Source organism: Lates calcarifer, unplaced genomic scaffold, assembly GCF_001640805.2.
Source record: "Lates calcarifer isolate ASB-BC8 unplaced genomic scaffold, TLL_Latcal_v3 _unitig_1979_quiver_622, whole genome shotgun sequence".
In the NCBI taxonomy this organism is placed as follows: Eukaryota; Metazoa; Chordata; class Actinopteri; family Centropomidae; genus Lates; species Lates calcarifer.
Genome location: NW_026115892.1, coordinates 223,132 through 250,234, shown reverse-complemented (window position 1 = coordinate 250,234; position 27,103 = coordinate 223,132). Strand labels below are relative to the sequence as shown.

Sequence of the window (27,103 nt, the reverse complement as noted above, 5' to 3'; positions counted from 1 at the left end):
TTTACTATGACGTTTTTATGGTATTTTTGACATCATACAATACAATGACTTTTTTATGGTATTTTTGACATCATATATTACTATTACATTTTTTATAGTATTTTTGACATCATACAATACTATGACATTTTTTATGGTATTTTTCATGCCATACTATACTATGACGTTTTTACAGTACCACATTTTTTGTTAGTCTCATTTTATCCTTAAATTCCTCCTTTGAACTGTTACATGAGTTATAATGTAATGTTAAATTAAACTAATATTAGAGGAAACAGTAAAGTAATATGTAATATAAAAGCAATGCAAAAGGAATAGTAATCAAATATGAAGGTAAAAACGTTGTTATAGTTTATATATTTGTATAGTTGTTATATAACATTATAGACATCAAAGACATCATAAATATCTGTGAAATGTTGTGGTTCAGCCGTAATGTTGGATATTTCTGTGTTTTCATGGTTAAACTGTTGATGAGGAATAGGTAGTAGTGTATTGATCATTTTCCTTTGAATCTTTCTCTTTGATTTCCTCCAGGTGTCACCACTTCATGCACGACATCGTCCATGATCGGAGAGACATTGTTGAGGATGAGGGAGACATTGTCCACGATTAGAGACATTTTCCATGACTCGCAGAGACATATCATAGTATAAGTGTTATAGTATAGTAAGGTGTCAAAAAATGTCATTTTGTATTTGTTCAAATAAAGACTTCTGTACACTGAATATTTTGCTGGTCTGATTAATATTGTATGAATATTGCCAGCCTCACAGCTACAGAACTCCAAATCTTTCAACTAACACCTAAAAAGGTTAGGGTTACGGCTTTAACCCACTTTTAGCCAGAGATTAGGGTTAGGGTTACATTTTTAAGCCACATTTAAAAGGAGGCTGTAGTTAGGGTTATGGGTTTTAGCCGGTGGTTAGGGTTAGGGTTATGTCTTCTCTGGTGGTTAGGGTTATGTCTTCCTCTGGTGGTTAGGGTTAGGGTTGCATCTTAATGCCACTTATAAAATGAAGCTAGGGTTAGGGTTAGGGTTAGGGTTAGGGTTATGTCTTCTCTGGTGGTTAGGGTTAGGGTTGCATCTTTACGCCACTTATAAAATGAAGCTAGGGTTGGGGTTATGGGTTTTAGCCGGCGGTTAGGGTTAGGGTTAGGGTTACGTCTTTTCACCGGTGGTTAGGGTTATGTCTTCTCTGGTGGTTAGGGTTAGGGTTGCATCTTAATGCCACTTATAAAATGAAGCTAGGGTTAGGGTTAGGGTTATGTCTTCTCTGGTGGTTAGGGTTAGGGTTAGGGTTAGGGTTATGGGTTTTAGCCGGCGGTTAGGGTTAGGGTTATGTCTTCTCTAGTGGTTAGGGTTAGGGTTGCATCTTAATGCCACTTATAAAATGAAGCTAGGGTTAGGGTTATGTCTTCTCTGGTGGTTAGGGTTGCATCTTTACGCACTTATAAAATGAAGCTAGGGTTAGGGTTATGTCTTCTCTGGTGGTTAGGGTTAGGGTTGCATCTTTAATGCCACTTATAAAATGAAGCTAGGGTTAGGGTTAGGGTTATGTCTTCTCTGGTGGTTAGGGTTAGGGTTGCATCTTTACGCCACTTATAAAATGAAGCTAGGGTTAGGGTTATGGGTTTTAGCCGGCGGTTAGGGTTAGGGTTACGTCTTTTCACGGTGGTTAGGGTTAGGGTTATGTCTTCTCTGGTGGTTAGGGTTAGGGTTGCATCTTAATGCCACTTATAAAATGAAGCTAGGGTTAGGGTTAGGGTTAGGGTTATGTCTTCTCTGGTGGTTAGGGTTAGGGTTGCATCTTTACGCCACTTATAAAATGAAGCTAGGGTTAGGGTTATGGGTTTTAGCCGGCGGTTAGGGTTAGGGTTACGTCTTTTCACCGGTGGTTAGGGTTAGGGTTATGTCTTCTCTGGTGGTTAGGGTTAGGGTTGCATCTTAATGCCACTTATAAAATGAAGCTAGGGTTAGGGTTAGGGTTAGGGTTATGTCTTCTCTGGTGGTTAGGGTTAGGGTTGCATCTTTACGCCACTTATAAAATGAAGCTAGGGTTAGGGTTATGGGTTTTAGCCGGCGGTTAGGGTTAGGGTTACGTCTTTTCACCGGTGGTTAGGGTTAGGGTTATGTCTTCTCTGGTGGTTAGGGTTAGGGTTGCATCTTAATGCCACTTATAAAATGAAGCTAGGGTTAGGGTTAGGGTTAGGGTTATGTCTTCTCTGGTGGTTAGGGTTAGGGTTGCATCTTTACGCCACTTATAAAATGAAGCTAGGGTTAGGGTTATGGGTTTTAGCCAGTGGTTAGGGTTAGGGTTACATCTTTTTAATTGCAAGGGGTTAGGGTTAGGTTTAGGGTTTAACACTAACTAAAGAATAGTTGGCATTACAAAATCATTTTGTGATATCAGTTACAAAATAGAGAAACTCAACAAAAGTTAAGCAACAAAACTTTATTGTGTTCTTAGCAACATTAAACAAACCACAGCAGAGATAATGACAGATGTTTGACCAGACACTTTTATTCTCTCATCCCACTTTAAATGGAGTGATGAGCACATGAGGATAAGCTTATACATCTCAGAACATCATGAGGGTTTGGCTGCTGTTGTTGTCCTCTTCAGGTGATGCAGTCTCCTCCTCCTGCACAGACAGAACATGTTGATCACAAAAACTGTCCAAACCCTCAAGTCCTGAAACTTAGTTGGACATTTTCTGACATGGACCGCACAATATACTATGACACTTTAACAGGTTTTTCACGTCTTACTATACTATGACATTTTTATAGTATTTTTGACACCATAGTATACTGTGACATTTTTGTATATTATCAAATGTTTTGATATTCATTGATCCCTTACTATAAACATAACATTTTTACTTCTATTTTGAATTACTATTACTTGTACATTGCTTTCTTCATTCATTCATTCATTAGATTTCTTTTACAATTACATATTACGTTTGATATTTCTAATTATTTACATTACTTCTATTAATACAGCCTACTTGTACATTATTTTCATACAGCAGATTACTTCTATTATTATCCTTTTCTGATATACTGAATACTAAACATAAACAGTCTAATGTCAGTGCTCTATGTTGGACAGTTGATGTAAAGCTGTTGGTGAATTACATGGAGGCCTCTGTCCTGGTCTCAAAGAACTTCTTCATTGCACAAAGACTCTGTGATCGTGGACAATGTCTCTGAGATTATAGACAAAGTCTCTGCGATCATGGACGATGTCTTTGTGATCCGGGACGATGTCTCTGAGATCATAGATGGTGTCTCTGTAACCATCAACAAATATCTCCATGAACGCGGTCATACCGTCAAATCGAGGAACCACAGTGTCACTACCGATTCTTGTACAGAGCTCTGCGAAGCATGGGACAATGTCTCTGATCGTGGACGATGTCATGAACGAAGTGGTGACACCTGGAGGACATCAAAGAGAAACATACAAAGGGAAATGATCAATACACTACTACTTATTCCTCATCAACAGTTTAACCAGGAAAACACAAATAAATATTCAACATTACTTCTAAATTTTCAGCTGACATTTACTGTTGTAAACTGCATCTAGTAACACAGTACTTTGACTATTACATCTTACTTCTGATATTAATATTATACATATATTAATATAGATTACTTATACATTATTTTTATATTGCAGATTACGTCTATTATTACATTTTTCTGATATACTGATGACTGAACATAAACAGCCTAATGTCAGTGCTGTGTGTTGGACAGTTGATGTAAAGCTGTTTGTGAATTACCTGGAGGCCTCTGTCCTGGTCTCAAGAACTTCTTCATTGCACAAAGACTCTCTGTGATCGTGGACGATGTCTCTGAGATCATAGACGTTGTCTCTGTGACCATCGACAAATATCTCCATGATCGCGGGCAGTGCCATCAAATTGGTGACCCCCGTCTCCGCCGATTCTATCGCAAGGTCTCTACGGAGCATAGGACAATGTCTCTAATTATGGACAACGTCTCTCTCGTCTTTGACAAGGTCTCTGCGATCATGGACAATGTCTCTGATCATGGACAACGTCTCTCTCGTCTTTGACAAGGTCTCTGCAATCATGGACAATGTCTCTGATCGTGGACGATGACTCCCTCATCCTCAACAATGTCTCTGCGATCATGGAACATGTCGTGGACAAAGTGGTGAAACCTGGAGGAAATCAAAGAGAAACATACAAAGGAAAATGATCAATATACTACTACCTATTCCTCATCAACAGTTTAACCATGAAAACACAGAGAAATATCCAACATTACAGCTGAACTAGAGCATTTAACAAACATTAGAGGCTGTTAAATAAACAAATAAGCAAATAAACACACTTGTAGAATTAATATTGTTTTTTTTACAGTGTCATCTAGTGTATCTAGCACAAACACTTAATTAAGAGTTTCTGATCATGTACAATCAAACTGAAGTGAAGATATTTATTATTATTATTTTATTTTTTGAAAGACAAGGCTCATGCTAACGCTGACATCCAGGTGTAAAGCAGGAGAATACAACATGACCACAGACACAAACCGGTGACACCGACACGACAGGCCGATATAAACCGATAAAATGTCCGTGAACGTGACTGTAAACAAACACAGCAGAGATTTAAACAGACTCAGGAGCTCGTTGTTTTCACCACGTGGGTTCCACAACTCATGTCAGGGAAACACACACACACTCTGACCCACGAGATAAAAACCTCTGATGGAAATAAGATCAAAACAAGTTTTTACAAGAGAAGGCTAATGCTAATGCTCGCTGCTAACGCTAACACTGGCCGGCAGCTTCTTCGCTCGTTCACCTTACCTTCGCAGGTGTATTCAGCCTCATTCATGCTCGACAAACAGCAGCTCCACAGTTTGTTTTAACATCCGGGCTTCTTCACTGATTTAGTTTCTCACAGTTCTGACAAACAGAGGCGACGGTTCAGACGCTGGTTTAAATCTGCTTCCGGCTTCGTGTCTCCGCCTCTGAGCTCCGCCCACAAGTCATGACGATGACGACACACGACGCGACCAATGTTCGCGGCCAACAGGTGCGTTCGACTTTCGACGGCGCTTGTAACCTCACTATGTCACATGACTTTATAACCTGGTGGACTAAGACACCTGCAGCTGCTTTTCTCCGACTGTGAACCACCTCTGTGACGTCAGAGCTCCGTGCTGATTGGCTCAAACCTTGTGACCAACACTGAGTTTAGTTTCCAGACAGAAGCTGTTCATCAGGTCAGTTTGTTGTTGGAGGAGTAAAGACCTGACAGGTCAGATTCTATCCTTCACGTTCACCTGGTGATGTGGTGGTCAGGGTTACCTGATGTTTTTTTTAAACAAACTTTATTATCATATTAAAGACACTAACAAACAAACATGACATCATACAAACATACAGGGAGACACAAGGAGTACATAATGAATATCACACAAAAAGCAGAGAAAAGAATTTTTTTTTTAACCTATTGATATGAACTATAATACTTTCCAAAAGACTGGATGTCTTGAAAGCTTTCTTGTTCTTACTAATTTTACCTATAGAATCACTAAAAGATTTGCACTCCATATAAAACAAAGTTACATTTGGCTTGGCCTGGAGAAATCTAGCCTTATGGATGTGAATTTACCCAAGAGACACAGCAATTTTATTGCATTTTTAACTTCCTCATTGTTACATTCAACATTTAAGAATAAGACCATATTTTCAGTAATAGTGATCAAAACTTTATGAGATTCCCAAATCAATAAAGATAATTGAGTCCAAAAGTTAGTAGAATAGGGACATCCATAAAACAGGGTTACCTGATGTTTCTTCTCTTATTTACAGTCAGATGTGTTTCCTGCAGGGGGCGGAGTCACTGCTGTAAACTACAGGAAGAAGAAGAAGAAGAAGAGGGGGAGGAGGAGGTCACAGAGGCTCCTGCAGGTATCGGACTAACACACACTGTTTATTGATTCAAACACTGATCTGATCACTGACACTGTGCAGTCACATGATGTGCGCGCGTCTTCCTTCGTTCGTTTTGCGGATCATTTCTCGCCGAACTCCCGTTCAAAATCTGCCAATTTAAGGATTCTCTTCTCCTCGGTAAACGTCTGTGTTATAACAGAGTTGTTAAATAGCAGAATCCGTCTGATCCACCAGGAGACACAGGTTACAATGAGGTGACTGTTACATATTTATTACAGTTTTATACCATAACTCGGAGGAGCTGTAACAGCCCCGTGTTTCTGCTGAAAGAAGAGCAGCTTCTTTGATTAAATGCTCACCGAATTAACCAGTTAAACCTGTAGATTCACGTGTTCATCTGAAATTATATCAAAATAAACAGTGACTGAAAAGAAAAAACTCCTTTAAGTGTCAGATTGTTAAAGGGGATTCAGCTGTCTCTCCACAGCTGCTTCTCCTCATAGTTCACATTCTGAGCGGGTTAAATTACCTGCTGGTTATTTTAGTGAAGTGAGTCTGTTTCTGATCAGGACATAAAACACTGCTAATAACTGGAGTTAATTCATTCACAACATCATCATCATCCTGGTGATTTACTTATTGATGATTTATCTGCCGTTAGATAAATTGTCAGGTCTTTATGCTAAGATAAGCTAACAGTTTCCCCCTCTTCCAATCTTAGTGTTAAGCTAGGCTAACAGTGCCCCCTCTCATTGGTTCTTCAGTGTCTGCTCTCAGCTCACCTGTGCTGCTGGCCCCTGGTTACCTGTCTGCAGGCATCAGAGCTGGTTCAGGTCCGGTCCAGTCCACATCAGTCCGGTCCGAACTGGTTCAGAATGGCGGCCATGTTGAGTCCTCTGAGGATGCTCCTCTGTGCTGCAAAATGTCCGCCAACCCGCCACTGTTCAAGCTTCGTCTCCAGGATGAGGTTCAGTAACTCCCAGACCTGACAGGACAGATGGATCAGCTTAACAGACTGATTGATTAACAGACTGATTGATCGTCCTCAGGTACGTGAACAGGCTGAAGGAGGATGATGCGTCCTGTCTTGCAGCGCTGCAGAGTGGTCACATTTTCCTGTTCCACCGCCTGTCTCCTCTGCTGCAACACACCGAGAGAGGAACCTTCAGACCACCAGCACTCATCAGCTCAGGTACAGAACCTTAGAACCACAGGTAGAGAACCACAGGTACAGAACCTTGGGGTACATCAGTTGGAGAATTACAACCTGAAGGACAAATTCATTCCAACACACCTGATGTTTTCATGTTCCAGATGTGCAGTCGGTCCTGGAGAGACTTGGATCAGATGGATCCCTGCTGAAGGAGTCTGTTCTTATCGGCTGTTCTGAACAGAACCAGGCTCAATTCTGTTTGGATGTTGGTAAGAACTCATCATTCAGATTACTGACCATCGGTGGGTTCTGGTCTGATGTTCTGGTCTGTGTTTGGTGCTGTAGGAGAACTGGATCAGGCAGCAGTAGAAGAAGTGTGTGGAGGAAACTTTGTCCAACTGAGGAAATCTTACTTTCTGCTGACCGGAGCAGAGGCGCCTCTGTTGGCCAAGGTCAGGAACTACAACTGGACCCTGAGAGTTTCTGTTGTACATTTGAGTCTGTTGAACAGTCTTCAGAGTGTTTGTGGATTATCTGTATGACCTGTTCTGGTCCTGATCCCGGTCTGTCCTGCAGGGTCAGGCTCTGCTGCGCTGGCATCAAACCAGCAGGTTCTGCAGCGCTACAGGTCAACCGACACTCCGAAACCAGGCAGGGAGTCAGAGAGTCTGCAGCAGCAGCGGCATCGTCTACTATCCAAAAGTAAACCAGATCTGAACCAGCTCATAACTTTGTTGTAGGCGGCATGTGTAATCCAGTTCTGACTGGTCTCTCCTGGTCTCTCCTGGTCTTCTTGCAGATGTCTCCTGTGGTGATCGTTCTGGTGTCTGATGGGAAACGGTGTTTGTTGGCCCGGCAGTCATCCTTCCCTCGGGGGATGTACAGTGCTCTGGCCGGTTTCTGTGACATGGGTCAGTCTCACCTGTTAATCACCTGTCCGTTTACCTGGTCTTCCGTAACTAACTAACATACCTGTCCATGGCTGTTCCAGGTGAGTCTCTGGAGGAGACTCTCTGCCGGGAGGTGGCGGAGGAGGTGGGTTTGGAGGTTCAGAGCATCTTCTACAGCTCCTCACAGCACTGGCCTTTCCCTCACAGCTCTTTCATGCTGGGCTGCCATGCCACCATCAGCCCCGCCCACACTCAGGTGAGCTCCGACACACACCTGTGACACGTTTTAACCTGTTCTCTGTGTCATGTGAGCTGCCATGCTGTTTCCTGTCCAGCTGGACGTCGACCACACGGAGCTGGAAGATGCTCGCTGGTTCGGACTGGAGGAGATCACCTCTGCCCTGCAGGTGAAGACTCCGCCCAGGAGAGGTGACCCCCCCGTCCTCTGGCTCCCACCGAAACACGCCATTGCCAACCACCTCATCATGGAGTGGACGAACCGGCAGCGAGTCAGTGAGGTCGGAGAGTGATGTCCAGACTCTGAGGAGCTGCTAACTGCTAGCTGCTAACCAACTAGTCCAAAAAGTCCAGTGAGTCGTTCAACAAAACAAGTCCATTAAATCAGAGTGCAGCGAGTCTAAGTCCAAGTCAAGGCCAAATCAAGTGCAAGTTGAATGAGTCCAACGAGTCCTGAGACCCAGAAAAGGTTCGGAAAAATCTTCAGGAGGTATTTTAAAGTACATCAGAACACTTGATCCTAAGACTGAAACAGATAAAAGCTAAAACTGGGGTCAGGTTGTAGCTAAACCCACGGCAACATTACTTCCTGTTTACATCTCCCAAAGCATTCTGGGAGATGAACAGGAAACATAATCACCATTAATATGAATGTTTTTAATGTTTAATATTCACTGAAGCTCAGATCAGGAATCATCACGGTGTTTTACTGCCTCACCTCACACAAGAACTGAACCGTGATCAGTTTATTATCATCTGTAGGTTTGTGAAGGGAAGTTTTGTTTTGTTTTTATGTGTTATTAATGTGACAGAATGTAATATGACACTTTAACTCTGATCATCTACAAACACACAATCTACCTCAGTTGTTTTACACTCTGTTATAGAAGCTGATATTTTGATAAAAGTATTTTGTTTCCTCTGACTCTTTGAAGCTGTTTTTACATCTGTTCCTGCAAAATCTGCAGACAGACACAAGTCCGAGTCACAGATCAAGTCCGAGTTTGATCTTTGAGACATGTCAGCTGCTGTTTCATCTTCACCAGCTGATCAGATGTGAAACTTGATCTAATTACTAAACACAGAGTAATGTCTGAGTGTCAACATCAAATTAGAGTTTTATAGAGTTCAAAATGAAGTAATTACAGATTAAAAGAAGGATGTTTGTTAAACAAGCGAGCATCTACTTTCATTTATTAAAAATGTGATTCTGTAAATGTGGAAACATTTTCAACAGGAAATAAAACAAGGCTTTAATATCTGATGTCAAAAGCTGTGGAGAAATATTACAGAACCTCTTTACCTCTGAAGCAATGTGATATTTTACACGATAAAGCAAACTGACGTCTTTACATTATTCTGGTTTTACTGTGTCAGAGTTTAAGATTTGTTAGAAAGAATTTTATTTTCAACTCTCAAACAAACCAAACAAACGTGTGTGTGTCAGTGTGTCGTTGTGTGTGCGGCAGTAAAGTCCAGCTGTGTGTTGTCACCGGTGGCGTTCAGGACGCTCTCAACTCGTCTCTGCAGCTCAGCATCGAGCAGCGTCACTCCGACTGTGAATCGATCCTGACCAACAACAAACACAGGAAACTTTATTGATCGATGATCGATCACAGATTCTCTCATCAGAACTGTCTGAAGGTGTGTTTGGTTTCCCTACCTTCTTCTTGGTGCCGGGCGGAGCCACCGGGGGGTTAAAGGTCATGTCTTTGACGCTGTAATCATGAAACAGCTCCACAGGAGACCTGCACAGGAGAGATGACTTCAGCTGCTTTAAAGGAACGTTTCACTGTAACGCTGCAAGATGAACCTGAGCGACGTCATGTGACGACGACTCAGAGACACGACTGAGGATCAGACGTCTCAGTGAGAGCGCGGACGGTGACGATCAGGTGTTCTTACCTGCGGCTCAGCTCCACTCTGAGCGCTGCTGACCCCTCACTGGGAGCTCCCTGACTCAGGTGAGCCGCAAACTGCCGAACCACCGGGTGGTAGTGTCTCTGTAACACACACGACCAAACACACACACACAGGTGATATGGTAATTATACCTGCAGAGTGTGTGTGTGTGTGTGTGTGTGTGTGTGTGTGTGTGTGTGTGTGTGTGTGTGTGTGTGTGTGTGTGTGTGTACCTACAGTGTGTGTGTGTGTGTGTGTGTGTGTGTGTGTGTGTGTGTGTGTGTGTGTGTGTGTGTGTGTGTGTGTGTGTGTGTGTGTGTGTGTGTGTGTGTGTGTGTGTGTGTGTGTGTGTGTGTGTGTACCTACAGTGTGTGTGTGTGTGTGTGTGTGTGTGTGTGTGTGTGTGTGTGTGTGTGTGTGTGTGTGTGTGTGTGTGTGTACCTACAGTGTGTGTGTGTGTGTGTGTGTACCTACAGTGTGTGTGTGTGTGTGTGTTGTGTGGTGTGTGTGTGTGAACCTGCAGTGTGTGTGTGTGTTTGTGTACCTACAGTGTGTGTGTGTGTTGTGAACCTGCAGTGTGTGTGTGTGTACCTACAGTGTGTGTGTGTGTGTGTGTGTGTGTGTGTGTGTACCTGCAGTGTGTGTAGCTCCCACAGTGCTGTGTTCTGGGCGTTGCAGTGTTCAGGTTCGTCGAGCTCTGGCAGGTAGAAGCCGCTGCCCTGAACCTCGTTATCCAACAGGAAGTCACACTTAGGGAACGACTGGCACACACACAGAGAATAAATACACCACTCAGGTGTTCACACAGGTGCAGTGACATCATCAGACCTGACCCAGGTTCCCTCAGACTCACGTGCATGGTGGCTCTGTTGGCAGCGAGGATTCCCACGCTGGCGTTGGGAAGCACGTGCACACTGAGCGTGCTCAGTCGTTTGACGAACGCCATCGCCCTCTGCAGGGTCACCTGCTTCTTACGGCGGGTCAACATGGCGTCTAGGCAGCGCAGCACGATGCTGATGTCATCATTAGGCGCCCCTGGGTCAGACAGAAACTATGTAACACCTCCTCCAGTGTGTGTGTGTGTGTGTGTGTGTGTGTGTGTGTGTGTGTGTGTGTGTGTGCATACAGGTGTGTGTTGCTAAGGTGAGACTCACCTGCGTGCAGCCTCAGCAGCATCCTGTAGAGCTGAGAGTAAAAGGTCAGAGGATCGATGTTCAGGACGTCACCTGATCAACAGGAAGAAAGTTTACTGAGGTGACCTTTGACCTCCTGACTGTCCTTTCAAAGTAAAATTCTGATGTCCAGTTTTATTGTGAAAGTCTGACCTTGTCCTGACAGGATGGTGAAGACAGTCTGGATGCAGTGAAGACTCTCCCGACTCGTCAGATCCTGCACAGATCACATCATCAATCACTCATCAGTCGATCAATCGATCGATCAGTTCCTGATACCGGACTGACAGTGGGCGGTAAAGGGGGGCGGGGTCAAGGTGAATACTCACTCCTGATTGGATGAGGCTCTGCAGCACGTTGAGCAGGTCGTCGAAGAACTCAAGGTTGATCAGGTGAGCAAAACTGACAGGAAGTGACATCACAGTCAGTACTAATACTACTACAGTACTACAGCAATACTACTACAGCGCTCCGTGTGTGTGTGTGTGTGTGTGTGTGTGTGTGTACTTGGCCAGTCCCTCCAGTACAGCAGGAAGAAGAACAGATTTCTGAGCTTTCTTCAGAATCCTGAAGTAAATGAGGAAGACGATGTTCAGAGTCTCTGTGTGCTGGGTTGGGGGGGGGGGCAGAAGTTTAGTTTCTCCACCTCATTAAAAACCAGTTGAACAGGTGAAACCCGAAGCTTTCAACTCACCAGTTTGATCTTCTTCTCTTTGCTCTCTGAAGCTTCGGCCTCCAGCAGCTCCTTCTCCAGCTTCTCCTCCGCCTTCTTCCACTGCACGCACACACACAGAGTCAATCAATCAATAATCAATAATCCCCTCCTCCTGTCAGTAACTGTGTGTTTACCTTTCTCTGCATCCTCGACAGGTTCTTCTTCTTCTCTTTATTGTTCATGAACTTCTTCGTTGGTGCCGTGGCCTCCACGTCCTTCTTCACCTCCACCTCCTTAATCCTCAGACTCAGCAGGGTCCTCAGCACCTGAGGGGGAGGGGGAGGGGGGGGGGGGGGGGGGTTAGCTGCAACATCAGCTCTGCTGCCAATTGGTTGAATTTGTTTTGGGTGCGTTTGATTCGCTACCTCAGGCCTGACGTTGTAGTTGAGGCTCTTAACGAGGCCGGAGACGACACGCACCGCGGCTAACGAGGCTCCGCCCAGTTTGTCCTGCTGGAAGAGTTTCCTGAACGCATCACAGCACATCTCTGACACCTGTAACACACAGACCCCTGAACGCATCACAGCACATCTCTGACACCTGTAACACACAGACCCCTGAATGCATCACACACAGACCCCTGAAGGCAGACAGACCCCTGAAGGCAGCACAGACCCGTCCTCTCACCTTCCTGGCGGGGTCGTTCATCAGCGGGACGAGGATGACGATGATGTTGTTGTGGAAGTTGAAGTGCGGCAGAGCGAGCAGCAGCTCACACAGGCAGCGGACAGCGACTTCAGCCAGACTCCGGTACGACTGGAACCCCACGGCCTGACTGCGCTTCCTCTTCTTCTGCTTCCAGTCTGAACACACACACACTCCGTCACACCTGTGTGTGTGTGTGTGTGTGTGTGTGTGTGGTGTGTGTGTGAGTGTGTAGTTTAGTTGTGTACCTTTGATCGTCTGCTCCAGGTCCTCCAGGTAGAACTTGTACTGACTCACCAAACCCTCCTCGAACTCTCGGAGCCGCTGAGTCTCCTTCTTCACCTGAACCACAAACAAACAAACAGTCAGGTTATTTGTTTACTGCTGCACAAACAAACAAACAGCAGGACGCGGTGGGACACCTTGGCAGCCTTCTCGGCGGTGGTCAGGGGGCGGATCCTGTAGGTGGGGGCGATGTCTTTAAAGATCTCCATCAGAGAAACCATGACCAGCTTCCTGACGGTCACGGCCACAGATGGGTCGGACTCCATCAGCATCCCCCGCAGCTCCTTCACCCGCTTCATCTAAACACACACACCCCGTTACACAGACACACCTCTACATTAGGATTCTGTGGACCTGGTCCTGGGTCAGAGTCCAGACTTACATTACTGAAGGGGTCTGAAATGATGGCTGATCCCAGACCAGCGATCATCAGCTTCCTCTGGTTTATCTTCTGAGCTCTGAGCTGCTCCCTCTGCTCTGCGGTCAGCTCTGCAGTGCCCTGCAGTGCCCCCTCTGGACAGGAGGACACATGACAACCAGGTCAACAAGAAGTCCTGAAACAAGTCCTGAAACAAGTCCTGATGTCCTTGATTCAGTGTCATTAACTTCAGTCTTACCGTTTTCTAACTCCTCTGACTCGTCAGCAGCTTCTTCTTCCTCCTCCTCCTCCTCCTCCTCCTGCGGCTTTTTGACAACTTCAAACAACAAACAGAAGTGATGCAGTTAACCGATCAGATCAATCCCTGGATCAATAACTGGATCAATACTGAGTGTCCCACCTCTCTCCACACTCTGCGGGATGACTCCGGTCTTGTCTTTGATTGGCAGCAGGTGGATCACCTCCTTCTCCTCAGTCCTCGCCATCTTCCTGGGAACCTTCTCGTAACTCCGAACGACCTCGGAGCTCCGCTTCTTCTCCCCGTGCACTGGCCCACTGGGACACGCCGCCGCACAAAACAAACACACCTCAGTCTCACTGTTTACACATGCTGTTGTTGTTTATGTGTGTGTCGGCTGTAGTTACCATGATGACAGGTCTCTGGTGATGAAGGAGGCGTGTCGGGCCATGGCGGTCATCTGCTGCAGGTCATCGTCCTCCATCATGTCCGTGGGCAGAGTCTCCAGGAACTCGTCTTCCTCCTCCTCCTCTGTCAGAGACGCACAGACGATGAAGAGGAGGAAACACCTGAACCTTTACACCAATCAGAGAGCGACACATCATCACGGCCCCCTCACCTGGTCTCTTCCTGTACGTCTCCAGTGGGCGTGGTGTCCTGATGGCGGCGTCCTTCACCGCCTGTCTCAGCTTCTTCTGTTCCTTTCGCTGCTTCTTGGCGACGTTCTGCTGCTTCAGCTGACGGTTCTTCAGTTTATTCTCCAGCTTCACGCCGCTCGTCTTCAGCAGGCGGCGGAACGTCGGCCGCCGCTTCTTTGACCGGGGCTGCAGGGGGGCAGGAGTTAGAGTTAACCAAATAAATCAGGTTAAATCAGGTTAAAGTTCTGTCTGTGTTAAGACTCTTATTTTGAAAGTCTCAGTCAATCTTTCAGAATAAACAGTTCCATATGTTTTTATTTTCAATCTTCTTCTTAAACTAGAACTGAGAGGAGAGAGAGACTGTCAACAAATAACTTCTTTGTTGTTTTTATTGTTTTCAGAATGATCTGTTTACTTTAGATTTATTTAATCAGTTTTATCATCTTTGTCGTGTAGTCTGAATAATAACTATCAAACCAACAAAAACACTTCTATCTACATACTCAGTCCTTTAGTCTGACCAGAGGACTGACTCTGTAATAGAACACACAGGTGATGAACTCACTTGAACATTAATGAGAAGAAGAACGACTCTCTGGTCATTTATATTGATGCCGATTTTATCAAAAGACCTGAACAGTTCAGGAAAAGCTTCACATCATGTTCAACACAGCGGGTGATTTTAACTGTGAACACGGAAACTTTAAATTCGCAGTTTTCTCTATGGAGTCTGGGGACGGACTGTGTTCAGAAGCGGTTTTATTGAACTCAAACCGGAGCTTCATCAGTGGAAACATGAAGCTCTGAGAAACCGTAAATGTACCGGAGGTGATTTTCCGTTTCTCCGGAGTGAACTTACCGGACCCATCTCTGCAACTCCTGACCGAACTTTAATCAACCTCCTCGGTGTGTTTTGGTGAAAAGCTGCGGGTTTGTTTCCACACGCGTGTTGCTCTGAGAACCGGGTTCAGACCGACGACCCGGAAACAGTTAGTCCGCCTCTGTGGAGACCACAGCGCCCCCAGCGGCAGGAGGACCAATATTCTGAACAGCACCCCAACACGGTTTACTTTCATAAATACAGAAAAACAACGGAGCAGAAATACATGAAAACATGAATCTTTATTAAAACGAAGAAGAAAAACAAATAAAAACAGAAACCAGTTTATTTTACATCACCTCATGTTTTACTGTAAATATCTGTTTCTACAGGTTTAACTGTGGATTCTGAATTTACTGAATATAATTAATAATAAAGATTAAAATTTAACTCATCAGAACTTTTCTATGAAACATACGAAACAAACTAGGTAAACAAACAGTCTGAGATGAGTCCCAAGTCACAGGAAACAAGTCAGTGAATAAAAACATCTGAATGTTTGTTCACTGACAAGTCTTAAAATTACCTAAAACAAGTCAGACTCTAGTCTTTAAGTCACCTGAGACTACTTCAAGTCAAGTCTCAAGTCACCTGAAGCAAGTCCAAGCTGAGTCTCAAGTTACTCAGGACAAGTACGTGGCATTATCTTACACCAGTTGAGACGAGTCCGAGTCAAGTCTCAGAGTCACAGGAAACAAGTCTGATTCAAGACGCAAAGTCACCTGAAACAAGTTTGAGTCGAGTCCTCAAGTCACCTGAGACGAGTCAATAAATAAAAACGTGAATGTTTGTTCATCAAACTCTTTCACGTTTCTCTGTTTTGGATTTTAATTTTAAAAAAGAACATTTTGATTTTGATTAAATATTATTTGAATATTAATTTATAGTTTTTGATCTAGTTCAACAGAAAAAAACAAAATAAATAAAAAGTGAAATGTCAGTTTCATTTGAATGTTTTTCACATTAACCCTGTAAACCTCAAGAGTCAGAGTCCAGAAACTAACGAGTCGTTCAGCTGCCGCTCCGCTCCTGAGTCTCTGCAGGAAGTCAAAACCTGAGGAAGAACAAGAACTCGTTATGACTCGATCCTCTGAGTTTATTTTTTCCCACAGGTGTCTGTCAGGTGACTCACCTGACTCCACTTCCTGTTCCCGCTCAGCATGGGCGTGGCCGAGATGCAGGAGAACAGCCTATCAGAGAGCAGCTCCTCATCAGGGAGGCGGGACAGGAACTGAGCTGGAGGAGGGACACGACAGAGTCTGAGAGTCAGTCCCTGTACTCAGACAGCACGGTCGAGTCTGACAGTCACCTGAGACGAGTCCAAGTCGAGTCAAATCACCTGAGACGAGTCCAAGTTGAATCTCAAGTTGCTCAAGTCAAAGTCAAGTTTCATGTCACTCCAGACGAGTCCTAGTTGAACCTGAAGTTACTCAGGAAGAGTCTGAGTCATTTCTTATGCCACTTGAGTTGAGTTCAAGTTGAGACTTAAGCTACATGTCACAGGTCTAGTTAAAAAGTCAAGGCACTCCAGACAAGTCCAAGTCAAGTTTCAATAGACCTGAAAAAAGGCCAGAACAAGTCTCGAGTCACTCAAGACAAGTCCAAGTAAAATCAGGGTGAGACCACATCTCTAGATATGAGCACAGGTCTCAAGTCACTCGCAACAAGTCAGAGTCACGCCTCAAATCGCCCAAGAAGTCTGATTCAGGTCTCAGGTCAGCTGAGACTTCACGAGTCAGCTGCAGGTGTTTCAGGCCTGGGAGAGCTGATTGGTCACTGTGTGGGTGATATCACCGAGGTAACAGCAGGTGAGGTGATTGCTCACCGATGCTGATGAGGTCCATGTGCAGCAGGACGTCCTGGTACAGCCTCAGGATCCCCAGAGCCGTCCTGAACAGAAACTCCTCCCCGTCCCGAAAGAAAACGTCCCAAACTCTGCACGCCACGTCCAGAGGGAGGGGCTTCGTGTAGAGAGACAGGATCCTGGAGGGAGGAGGAAACTGTTAGCCTAGCTTAGCACAAAGACTGGGAGCAGGGGGAAACTTTTAGCCTAACTTTATCATAAGAGAAAACATCCAACTGAGTTAATGACAGACAGGCGAAACAGTTTCCTCCTGGACTTTACTGGACTCTACTGCTCCGTTAAAGCTGACTTTATTTTTGGTCTAATGCAGATCAGGGACTCACCAGTCCATGAGGTAGAGGTCAGGGGTCAGACCTAAAGACTGGAAGTAAAGAAAGAGACGAGGAAGAGTCTCCTCCAGAAACACCTGGAAGGCCCCGAAATACCTGAACATCTGGAGGCGGATGAAAACAGGGGCTTTTAGTGTGGAAAATCAAAACATTAAATTACATTTCATTATGATTTGTGTTGGTGTTTTTTGTTTATTTGTTTGTTTGTTTGTTGTGTGTGTGTTGTTTACCAGCTGGTGGTCGACTCTGTAGAATGCCAGCTGACAGGGTCGGTTCATCAGGTTGGAGAAACTGACAAAGGCTTCAATTTCGTCCATGTTCAGGATCAACACTGCTGCTATGGACGACATCCCCTGAACCTGAGAGAGAGGGTGTGATGGACTCTGCTGGATCAGACTGTGGAGGGTCAGAGGGAACTGGACTACAGTCATGGACATGATGTAGACCTGTTTACGAGTCTATAGGGACAAGTCTCAAGTCATGTCTGATGGTACTCAAGTCTGGTCTCAAGTGTCCTCACAAAGATAGAAGTTGGAGTGTGTGTGACTCACATATCCCACATCAGGTCTGTAGCAGGCGTAAGCTCCCAGGATGCTTTGCAGCAGGTCATGATAAGGACCACCCTACAAAATAAAAGTCTGAATTAACTTCCTGTCAGTTTAACAACCATCGTCTGAACCATGCAGGTGATGATATCTGACCTTCTGGAAGACGCAGAGCAATCGGAAGGTTCTGGAAATGTCCTGAGTGATCAGCTCCAGACTGGACTCTCTGTCCACCAGGGACGCTGCGTCTGCAGGTAAATAGGTAAACAGGTGAGTCAGTCAACCACAGGTGATCCAACCTGACACACGATAAACTCCTCTCACCATCAGACTCTGTCTCACTGAGCTCCCTCCTCTTCTCCCTCGCTCTGGAGAGGAAGATCTCATACAGCTCTGAGGAAGAGGAGGGGGGGAGGTGAGACGACTTTAAGTTTTCATTGAACACTAAAGTCAGATATTGATTTAAGAACAGCATCAGATCAATAAAAACAGATGTTGCCCCCCCCCAACCTGCAGTGACATTGAGCTCGTTGCCGATGGCGAGGCTCCACACTCGTCCCCGGACACTCGGAGGTAAACCACCCCACCACAGGTCCTGAGCGCGACGACTCGACTTCCTGCAACACGACATACACAAGAGCTGAAACAGAGACTCTGACCTTTGACCTCTGACTTCTGAGGTCCAGGGCCTAAGGGGTCCATCAGGACCAGCTGGTGACAGACTGATGTCGGCCGTCGTACATGGAATCCCAGTGCGGCAGGATGTTCTGGTTCCAGACCAGCGTGGCGTTGGCGATCACCTCCTCCTGTCTGAACCTGTCCTCCCTCTGCTGCTGCCTCCTCTGTGCCTCCTTCAGCTCTGACAGGGAGGAGGACACAGGAGGATCAGGGACAGACACTGTGTGTGTGTAGATACAGATAAACTCCACCCGTGTGGGAGGTGCAGCAGTTTAAAACGAACAGACCTCTTCTCTTGGCTCTGGCCACCATCTGTTCGTACTGCTGCCGGTGTCTCTGCGCCTCGTCGGCCGACTTGGCGGGAAGATTCCTGCGCAGACGCACGGTTAGGACACGAGCCGACAAACAGGAAGTAGAAAACAAACAAACAAACAAAGTGTGAGGTTGATAACAGAGACAGGAAGTGGACGTACGGCGGGCGGTCCTCCAGGATCAGCGCTGTGGTCGACAGCGGCTCAAACTCCACCTTCCTCCTGCTCTGCTGCCCCGTGGCATGATGGGTAGGAGAGCTGCGGGCCTCGAACTCCTGCAATGACATCACAACGTCACACCTCAGTCGCCACGACAACAGGAGAGGACGACTGACGACAAGAGACAGACAGACAAACAGACGCTGATGATGGAGCTCGGAATGTTGGAGTAAATGAATGAGACCGAACTTCACGTCCTTCCAGTCCTCACCGTGAGACAAGGGAAAACAAGCCAGCATTAACTCACTGATCACTGATCTCAGGTCAGATACACTGAGACAATCAGCTGCAGTTCCTCTGACATCCACCAGGTGCTGCTCTGATCAAACTGACTGAAATAAAAGTCCAGCTGATGGTTTCAACTGTCAAATTTTAAAATGTGTTTAATTAAACGACTCTGAGCTCTTCTACAAAAGACTTTCTTCTTAGAAAGTTAGTGAGAGTTTGAAAGAGCGTGAGTAGAAACACAACGAGGCTGTAAAGGTGGACTGGTGAGTAGATGGGTTTTCATGTTAACGTCCCCGACAACCTCTGTAGTCTCATTTAGACACTCGTTAGCAACCGCCTTTTTTAAGACACGGAAAAGCTTCAAACATCAGGAGTGGGGGATTTACTGACCCATTTTATGTCGGAGAATCAAACCTGAAAATGTCTTGAGCTTGTGTTAAAACCACAGACCTTATTTCAGACATTTAACCAGAAACACACTGACTTTGGGACGAGGGAACAGGAAGTGCTAACATGCTAACATGCTAAATGACTTCCTGGTTTTAGGATCAGTCCTGCAGCTCTGTAAACACCTGGTTTCCTGAGGCCTCAGGGATGTGGATCTGTCAGAGCTTCATCATCAGGTGAGTTTTAGTTTTAACACCAGGTGTGATCAGGGTCATGTGACCTGCTCTCATACCTGTTGGATGACCTGGGCCTGTTTGGATGGACTCTGTCTCGGAGGAACTTTCCCAAACAACTTCCACCCGGGAACACAATGACTGACGGATCGCTGCTTCCTGCTGCACACACACACACAAAGTGATTCATTTCCCAGAATGCCTCTGTACAGCCTGGATATTATGAGATAAACATCCTGCAGTTGTTTACCTGCTGAAGTACTCGACGATCCCGGGTCTCCTGGACTGGAGCTCAGACCCCGATTCTCCTCCGTCGTCCTGACCCAGCTCGCTCGGAGCGCTCTGCCGGCGGCCGCACTCAAATGTGTTCCTGGAGCGAGGAGCGGCGGCGGTGGGCGGGGTCGACTGACCTGCCGGCTGCTCCTCTGTGACGAAGGCCTCCTCGTCATCGGAGCCGACCTCCGGGAGGTCAAAAGTCACGTCCGTGTCCTGTGAACCAGAGTCTGAGGCCGTAGCTCCACCACTGCAGAGACCATCCAGCTCGCGACGAGGGTTCACCTTTGACCCCTCGGTGCGGGACGCCTTACTGTCTGAGCAGGAACTCTTCCTGTCTGTATGTAACGTACTGGTGACATCATCAGTTGTATTAAGCCCCGCCCCATGATGGTCATCTGTCTCTGTGACATCAGAGCAGCTTCTGATTGGTCCTTCTGGGTCGCAGTGATGTGCACAGGTAATGTCCTCTCCCTCTCCTGAACATGTGACCTGCTGACCCCCAGTGATGACATCAGCAGAGAAGGCGGGGTTTCTTACGGTTGCTAAGGAACCATCATCAGTTCTTTCCATTTCACCCCAACGTCCACAGCAAGCACACTTCCTGTCTCTGACGTAAAAAATAAAAGTCTGAAATTTAAAATAATTAAAAGTCACGTGTTTCCTCAAGTTAATGTCCAGACAACCTGATGTTTTACCTGGATACCTGAATTATTTAAGGTCCATCCATATTATGATTTTATGCGAATGAAGATTTGATTCTCCACATTTAAAACATTAAAGATGTAAACTTAAAGACAAATATGTGATTACATAGGATGAATATGAGTTTAAGATTCCATCATGTGATTATGAAAAGTTTGGAAAAAACAACAACATATTGTTAAAAACTGAAGGTCTTACTCATGAAGTTTGTTTCTGGTTTAATAACAGTTAACTTATGTTTTTTATTTGCTACTCAGGTTCTTATCATGAAGGAGATTAAAACCTTGTGTGAAAATATGACCTGGTGGAGAGGAGATGTTAGCAGCCTGTTTATTTATTTGTATTTTATTTGTTTTTAAATAGACATTTCCGGAAGTATCTTGAGGGCAGATTTCCTGATTTTTAAAAGATATATAATTTAAGGTTTTATTTATAAAATAAGTCAACCTTTTCCAAAGTCTTTTTCTCCCCGATACATCAAATTAAACATATTTTTTAGTGTTTCCGGTTTCCGGTCTTGTAGTGTTTCCAGTTTTATTTTGACGGTAATCCCGCTGGTTTCCGGTTTTATTTTGAAAGTAATCCCCGCTGGTCTCCGGTCTTGTTATCAATAACTTATCGTTACCTCCTCTCTGTGGAGCTCCTGTCGGCGCCGCTCGGCAGAAACGAACCCGGCTGCGGCTCCTCTTCTCCGGTGAACAGACCGCGGACTCCTCCGGAGCTTCATACCGGGACACGGAGCCTTCAGGCCGGCGGAGAGACGGACAGTCGGGCCGCTGTCATCCTCGGCGGTGACAGGTGAGCTCTGGGCGGAGAGGCGCCATGTTCTCAGGTCTGGTAACGTAAGACGGAATACGTCGGCGTGACGTCAGATTGATTAGGAATTTGACGTCGAGAGGAAAAATATATTTGAGACACATGTAAATATTATTCAATTAAATAATTTATAGAAATAATTTTTTGTTGTATTTATATTTTATATAAATGAGGTTAAAAGAAAAACATGTAAACGTCCTTCAAACATGAGTCTGCTTGAGTTTTCTGTCTTCAGCTGTGAATTCAAGTTTTTTTCTTCTGATTTTGTTGTTTCCAACATTAAAATCACAATTTACAGTTTGCTGATGTGAGTTAATGTGATGGTTTTATTTTATTTATTATGTTTGATAAACTCTGAAATAAAGAGTGATTTTCATTTCTGAAAGCACAGTGATTAAATAAATAATGAGAACTGTTGTTAAAAAGTAATCTATTACTATTACTTTTACTCTTCAGATAGATAATTCTGACCTGTTTTGTTTTGAGGATTGATATTTTTAGATTTGTTTTTTTTTCTTTTTTTAACCTGCTTTAATGCTTAGACATCTTCTATGATGTTCTCTTTTTTTGTACATTGTGATTAAATAATAAAAATATTGAAATAGCTCGTGCTGTTCTGTGTCATGTGACTGATAAAGGCTGAAAATGTGGAACTGTTCCTTTAACAGCAGCTGGACAGAGGCAGACAGATGTGCTCCTTCTACAGACATCTATACATTTTATTCATATTTTCCAAGCACATGAAAAATATTGGCTATAAAATTATACAAAAAGCAACAAAGTGCGTGTTTATTTACAATTTCAGCAACATAATTAACTTAAAGTCAGAGATTCAACCAATCAAATTACTGCAATCCAGTGGGCGGGGCTTATATCAGGCAGGAGTCAGGTGGAACTCTGTCTGCCTAATAATCAATAATAAATCAGACACAGCACTGAAAAGGTCAAAGGTCATGCGCCATGTCCATAACAACTACAACTCCCACAAAAACACTGCTGTGACAGAGCTGGTTGAGGCCGAGGCTCATGGGTAATGTAGTTAAACTGAAGGATCACTCAGGTGTCTGTTCACCTGAAGCAGAGGCTCCGCCCACATCAACATACATCAGCTCTGATTGGTTAAAACAGGTCCACTTCCTGTCTAACGTAAAACTGAAAAAATAAATTCCATCTCACATTCACGTTCATTTTTCTCTGAATATTCAAAACTCCATTAAAGAAACATCTGAGATTAACTTTACAGTCTGATCCAAACTCCACTGAAAAAAGTGTCAATTTTAATCCAAACATTTCAAAATAAAATCTAGGTTATTCTCCCTGAATGTTTCAGACTTCACCGAAGAAACTGTAAATTTGAATCAAAAATTCAGTTGCAGTGAACACACCTGACGAGGAGAGGAAGTGTTCCCGTCGTGTCGTCACATTCACGCGTAGCCACACTTGTGCAGCTTCAGGTTGCGTTGGTCTGAGTATCTCTTCCCACACTTGTCGCAGATGTACTGTTTCCCTCCGGCATGGACGTGTCTCTTGTGCGTCCTCAGGTGGCTGCCCTGGCTGAAGGCCTTCCCGCAGATGTCGCAGGCATATGGTTTCTCCCCGGTGTGGACGCGCAGGTGCAGCTTCAGGCTGTTGGCATTGTTGAACTTCTTGTCGCAGGAGTCGCAGGCAAATGGCTTCTCGTTGGAGTGCGTGCGGCCGTGCGAGATCAGGCTGCTCTGCTGGCTGAACGTCTTGCCGCACTCCTGGCAGCTGAACGGGCGTTCGCCCGTGTGGATCCGGCGGTGGATCTTCAGGTTCACCGACTGGCGGAAGCTCTTTCCGCAGAGGTCGCAGCTGAAGGGCCGCACGCCGCTGTGGATCCTCTGGTGGTTCTTGAGGTTGACGGCGTGGCGGAAGGTCTTAGGGCACTCCTCACACTTGAAGGGTTTCTGGCCAGTGTGGATGAGCTCGTGGGTTTTGAGTGTGACGGCGCGGGTGAAGCCTTTCCCGCACACGTTGCAGACGAAGATCTTCTTGCCGGTGTGGGTGTGCGCATGGCGGTGCAGGTTCTGCAGCACATTGAAGCGGCGGCCGCACACCTCACAGCCATACGGTTTCTCCCCGGTGTGGATGATGGAGTGCGTCTTTAGCTGCGCCTGTTTGGAAAAACACTTCCCGCACTGTGGACACTCGAATGGACGCTCGCCGGTGTGCGTGCGCATGTGGCTCTGCATGCTCCGCCTCTGCCGGAAGGCTCGGCCGCAGACGCTGCAGGAGAACGGTTTCTCCCCCGTGTGGATGCGGTAGTGGGATTTGAGGTTGCTCTGCGTGGTGAAGGATTTACCGCACGCCGTGCACATGAAGTATTTCCAGGTGACGCTCTGCAGAACGAACTCAGGTGAGCTGGGAACTCTGTGCTGCTGCAGGTCGAGAGGAACCGGCTGAGCAGCTTCAACTCGAGCTCCTGGAGGAAAACAGAGAGACAGGACAGCATCAGTTGATCTGGTACAGAGGAGGCTGATCACTGTGATCAGGAACATGTTATTCTACTACTCAACACAAATACATGTTGAAATGCCTTCAAACATGTTTAATCAAAAGAAAACTCTCTCTGGACTTTTATGAAGTAAATAAAGTGAAAAATAAATGAAACTGAAATTTGGGTCTAATTTAGTGTTGTTATCTTGTTATAGTTAACTGTATGTGATAGTTCAGTGTTCAGTGTAACAGATAAACTGGATGCGCTCGCCATCATCAAACACTGTGTGTTTTTGTAACTTCAGAGTTGAGGACTGATTCTGTTTCCTGGTCCAACTTCAGAAAGTATTCACTTCGACACGACAGGAACACTTCCTCTCCTCGTCAGGTGTGTTCACTGCGACAGAATTTTTGATTCAAATTTACAGTTTCTTCGGTGAAGTCTGGAACATTCAGGGAGAATAACCTAGATTTTATTTTGAAATGTTTGGATTAAAATTGACACTTTTTTCAGTGGAGTTTGGATCAGACTGTAAGTTAATCTCAGATGTTTCTTTAATGGAGTTTTGAATATTCAGAGAAAAATGAACGTGAATGTTGAATGTGAGATGGAATTTATTTTTTCAGTTTGACGTCAGACAGGAAGTGGACCTGTTTTATCCAATCAGAGCTGATGTATGTTGATGTGGGCGGAGCCCCTGCCTCGGGTAAACAGACACCTGAGTGATCCAGAACTCAGAAACAGTCTCCTCGGTTTAATGACATTACCCATGAGCCTCATCCTCGACTGTTAGCTAATGTTAACTAACGTCATGTAACTAATGTAGCAGAGAGCTAAAGTAGCACATTTTAAGTTTCATTTATTTTATCAGCAATCAGACTTCTATCATAAAGGTGAGGTGCTCACTTTCAGCGATGGCTCCCAGGTCGATGTTTCCATGTTCATCTTTAACGGTGACGGCCAGGATGAACGGTGTTTCAGCTCCCTCCTCCTCTGATTTGGTCGTCTGCAGCAACACAACGTACAGACATTGCAGACAGCAGTCAGCGAACGCAGCACAGACGAACAAGTGAGCCGACAGGTGAGGAGAACCTTACCTGAGTGGACGCGTCTGTGTCGGAGCTCTGCAGCCGGACTCCGTACGAGTGCTCCAGCTCTGTGAAGAACAAACCTCACGTTAGTGTGACATCATCACAGGGTGCCGTGTGATTGGTGGCTGTGATTGTCAGGGGGCGGGGCCTCCGTACGTACCAACTTGTGCCTTGTTGAGGATGTTGAGGACGCTGGTCTGAGGTCTCTTACTGCTCCTCCCAGACTCCAGCTCCACCAGCAGTTTGGCTTCATCCACGATGTTCATGATCTTCCCCAGAGCCTCGTTCCCCAGAGTCTCCATGATGGAGGCAAACAGCACCTGGCACAGGTCGGAGGTCAGAGGTCACAGGTCACTGTTTAAAACTCTTTTCTAGCTGATTTCACAGGAACCTGAGTCTCACTGGGTTCAGAGCTGCAGCCGTAGTTTATTTAAACACTTTTGTAACTTTCTGGACGTTAACATGTGAAGAACCTTCTGAATGAACGATAAACGTGTCGTCACTGTGTTTGTCTGTTTAATAATCAGTTATGTTTCAGACGTGTTTCTTGTCTTTATGACTGTGGTCTGGTCGTCAGAGGGAGACACGTGGTCAGGGTCAGGACAGGAACGCTGACTCAGGAACTGTTCACCTGGATCAGGTCCTGACCCTGGTTACCATGGTTACCAGACAGGTAAGAGAGGACCTGCAGATCAGGAGCTTCCTGTGATACCTGATCATCAGAAAACCTGTCGACCAGGTTCAGAGTGAAGCTGGGTTATAAACACAGGTGGGCTATGAACACAGGTGAGTAAACACAGGTGAGAGGAGGTTTATAAAGACGCAGAAAGGAAACATCAGGTTACTTCAGGTCAAACTGTGACTCTGGATTGAAAACACTGCGTTAAAGAGTAAAACTTTGTCATTGTACATTTAAGCTCCATGAACCCTGAGCTGACAGGAACCAGATAAACACTGAGTCCTGTCCTCCGCCCGGAACCACCGCCCCGCTTCTCACCATCTTCTCCCGGCTCTCGGCCTCCACTCTGGCCGGCAGCAGCTGCTCCTCCCCAGAGCTCCCGGTCCGAACCTTCAGGCTGAGCAGGAAGCCCCCGCCGTCCTCCACCAGCTTCTTGAGCTCCGCAACCGCGGCGTGGACCAGAGACTCCATGACGGTGGCCAGCTGGGTGTGCAGGGCCACGGAGGAGCTCATCCCGCCCGCCGCTGCTCCCGCTGAACCCCGGCTAACGGCTGACGGCCTCCGGCATCGGCGGGGCTCCGTGTGTCGGTGTCGGTGGAGGCTGGAGGAAGTTAAAGCAACGGAACAGCAGGAAATGAATCAGAGTTTAACCCGCTGACAACACAGCACGGCAGACTGAGCCGGAGGAAGGACTCGGTTCTTCTTCCGGGTCGAAGGAGCTGAAATGTCACGTGATCTCAGCAGCGGAAGTTACGCAACAAACATGGCGACGGAAGTAAAGAGAAAACAAAAGAACGAAATCAGTTAAATATGTTAAATACACAAACGAATAATTACATTAAATAAATACATACCTACCACACAGGGAAATTCCAGTTTTATGATTATTTAATTTAGTGGGAAAAGGCTTTATGCTATCATACATTTGTGTTTTTATTCTTTTATTAGTTTTAAAGAGTATTTAAAGTTTAACCTACAACGAAGAGTTTTCTGTTTACAAAAAGGATAAAAACTTGCCCTTTATTTTTAATAATGATTATTTGTTTCTTTCATTTGTTTGAATCAAGAATCAGTCTTGGTTGTTTTTGTGTAAGTTCTTAAATCACTGTTGTGGCCTCAACCTTTATTTATTTATTTGTCTTTTCTCTAGTGTACTGTACTCTTTTTATAGTGGCTGAAACTGTGAAATAAAGTTGTTAAAT

The 27,103-nt window shown here is 45.4% G+C and overlaps 4 protein-coding genes and 1 long non-coding RNA gene across 12 annotated transcripts; 1 reads left to right on the top strand and 4 right to left on the bottom strand.

The window, feature by feature from the left end:
- Window positions 1-2,441: 2,441 nt before the first annotated feature.
- Window positions 2,442-3,455, bottom strand: LOC127139644 (uncharacterized). The gene is made up of 2 exons (XR_007809939.1): window positions 3,341-3,455; window positions 2,442-2,646 (listed from the first exon to the last, which is right to left on the bottom strand). It is a non-coding gene; the product is annotated as an uncharacterized LOC127139644 (long non-coding RNA).
- A 2,406-nt stretch (window positions 3,456-5,861) lies between these two features.
- On the top strand, window positions 5,862-9,503 carry nudt13 (nudix (nucleoside diphosphate linked moiety X)-type motif 13). Of its 5 annotated transcripts, none has more exons than XM_018688615.2 (9): window positions 5,862-5,966; window positions 6,716-6,918; window positions 7,001-7,143; window positions 7,266-7,373; window positions 7,450-7,556; window positions 7,681-7,806; window positions 7,904-8,015; window positions 8,096-8,250; window positions 8,330-9,503. In XM_018688615.2, exons 2-9 carry the CDS (start codon window positions 6,827-6,829, stop codon window positions 8,522-8,524), a joined length of 1,038 nt encoding a protein of 345 aa, XP_018544131.1. In that variant the 5' UTR covers window positions 5,862-5,966; window positions 6,716-6,826; the 3' UTR covers window positions 8,525-9,503. The 5 variants fall into 5 exon arrangements, with proteins under 5 accessions (XP_018544131.1, XP_018544134.1, XP_018544135.1 ...); XM_018688618.2 differs by having other exon boundaries at window positions 5,905-5,966; window positions 6,767-6,918; XM_018688619.2 differs by lacking the exon at window positions 5,862-5,966 and adding an exon at window positions 5,975-6,205 and having other exon boundaries at window positions 6,767-6,918.
- Window positions 9,409-15,224, bottom strand: noc3l (NOC3-like DNA replication regulator). The gene is made up of 21 exons (XM_018688613.2): window positions 15,065-15,224; window positions 14,187-14,391; window positions 13,975-14,098; window positions 13,730-13,884; window positions 13,568-13,645; window positions 13,333-13,463; window positions 13,088-13,249; window positions 12,914-13,007; window positions 12,648-12,823; window positions 12,386-12,514; window positions 12,155-12,286; window positions 12,000-12,080; window positions 11,813-11,913; window positions 11,635-11,707; window positions 11,459-11,522; window positions 11,288-11,359; window positions 10,987-11,168; window positions 10,766-10,894; window positions 10,137-10,234; window positions 9,895-9,979; window positions 9,409-9,800 (listed from the first exon to the last, which is right to left on the bottom strand). Exons 1-21 carry the CDS (start codon window positions 15,071-15,073, stop codon window positions 9,675-9,677), a joined length of 2,406 nt encoding a protein of 801 aa, XP_018544129.1. The 5' UTR covers window positions 15,074-15,224; the 3' UTR covers window positions 9,409-9,674.
- An 84-nt stretch (window positions 15,225-15,308) lies between these two features.
- LOC108891486 (TBC1 domain family member 12) lies at window positions 15,309-21,620 on the bottom strand. Of its 3 annotated transcripts, none has more exons than XM_018688609.2 (15): window positions 21,483-21,620; window positions 20,130-20,762; window positions 19,939-20,041; window positions 18,975-19,087; window positions 18,789-18,871; window positions 18,565-18,682; window positions 18,334-18,440; window positions 18,148-18,216; window positions 17,980-18,071; window positions 17,830-17,901; window positions 17,509-17,637; window positions 17,273-17,382; window positions 16,911-17,068; window positions 16,218-16,321; window positions 15,309-16,139 (listed from the first exon to the last, which is right to left on the bottom strand). In XM_018688609.2, the coding sequence occupies exons 2-15, from the start codon at window positions 20,723-20,725 to the stop codon at window positions 16,071-16,073; spliced, it is 1,923 nt and encodes a 640-aa protein (XP_018544125.1). In that variant the 5' UTR covers window positions 20,726-20,762; window positions 21,483-21,620; the 3' UTR covers window positions 15,309-16,070. The 3 variants fall into 3 exon arrangements, with proteins under 3 accessions (XP_018544125.1, XP_018544123.1, XP_018544124.1); XM_018688607.2 differs by having other exon boundaries at window positions 20,130-20,782; window positions 21,483-21,611; XM_018688608.2 differs by having other exon boundaries at window positions 19,939-20,038; window positions 20,130-20,782; window positions 21,483-21,611.
- si:ch211-207i20.2 (uncharacterized protein LOC568537 homolog) lies at window positions 20,734-26,618 on the bottom strand. 2 transcript variants are annotated; one of them, XM_018688610.2, is made up of 6 exons: window positions 26,220-26,618; window positions 25,383-25,542; window positions 25,229-25,287; window positions 25,038-25,137; window positions 23,059-24,116; window positions 20,734-21,691 (listed from the first exon to the last, which is right to left on the bottom strand). In XM_018688610.2, the coding sequence occupies exons 1-5, from the start codon at window positions 26,412-26,414 to the stop codon at window positions 23,098-23,100; spliced, it is 1,533 nt and encodes a 510-aa protein (XP_018544126.1). In that variant the 5' UTR covers window positions 26,415-26,618; the 3' UTR covers window positions 20,734-21,691; window positions 23,059-23,097. The 2 variants fall into 2 exon arrangements, with proteins under 2 accessions (XP_018544126.1, XP_018544128.1); XM_018688612.2 differs by lacking the exon at window positions 20,734-21,691 and having other exon boundaries at window positions 22,369-24,116.
- Between the last annotated feature and the right edge of the window lie 485 nt (window positions 26,619-27,103).

Excerpts from the sequence above, each read along its gene's own strand:
- noc3l (XM_018688613.2), bottom strand. Across the intron at positions 12,515-12,647 it reads TGAACGACCCCGCCAGGAAG|GTGTCAGAGATGTGCTGTGA; the intron begins GTGAGAGGACGG and ends TGTGTGTTACAG. Across the intron at positions 10,235-10,765 it reads GGGAGCTACACACACTGCAG|AGACACTACCACCCGGTGGT; the intron begins GTACACACACAC and ends TGTGTGTTACAG.
- nudt13 (XM_018688615.2), top strand. The coding sequence starts at position 6,827 with ATGGCGGCCATGTTGAGTCCTCTGAGGATGCTCCTCTGTGCTGCAAAA. Across the intron at positions 6,919-7,000 it reads AGCTTCGTCTCCAGGATGAG|GTACGTGAACAGGCTGAAGG; the intron begins GTTCAGTAACTC and ends GATCGTCCTCAG. Across the intron at positions 8,251-8,329 it reads TCAGCCCCGCCCACACTCAG|CTGGACGTCGACCACACGGA; the intron begins GTGAGCTCCGAC and ends TTTCCTGTCCAG.
- LOC108891486 (XM_018688607.2), bottom strand. The coding sequence starts at position 21,584 with ATGAAGCTCCGGAGGAGTCCGCGGTCTGTTCACCGGAGAAGAGGAGCC. Across the intron at positions 18,872-18,974 it reads ATCCTGGAGGACCGCCCGCC|GAATCTTCCCGCCAAGTCGG; the intron begins GTACGTCCACTT and ends GCGTCTGCGCAG. Across the intron at positions 18,683-18,788 it reads GGCCAGAGCCAAGAGAAGAG|AGCTGAAGGAGGCACAGAGG; the intron begins GTCTGTTCGTTT and ends CCTCCCTGTCAG.
- si:ch211-207i20.2 (XM_018688610.2), bottom strand. The coding sequence starts at position 26,414 with ATGAGCTCCTCCGTGGCCCTGCACACCCAGCTGGCCACCGTCATGGAG. Across the intron at positions 25,288-25,382 it reads CCTCAACAAGGCACAAGTTG|AGCTGGAGCACTCGTACGGA; the intron begins GTACGTACGGAG and ends TGTTCTTCACAG. Across the intron at positions 24,117-25,037 it reads CCTGGGAGCCATCGCTGAAA|GAGCTCGAGTTGAAGCTGCT; the intron begins GTGAGCACCTCA and ends GTTTTCCTCCAG.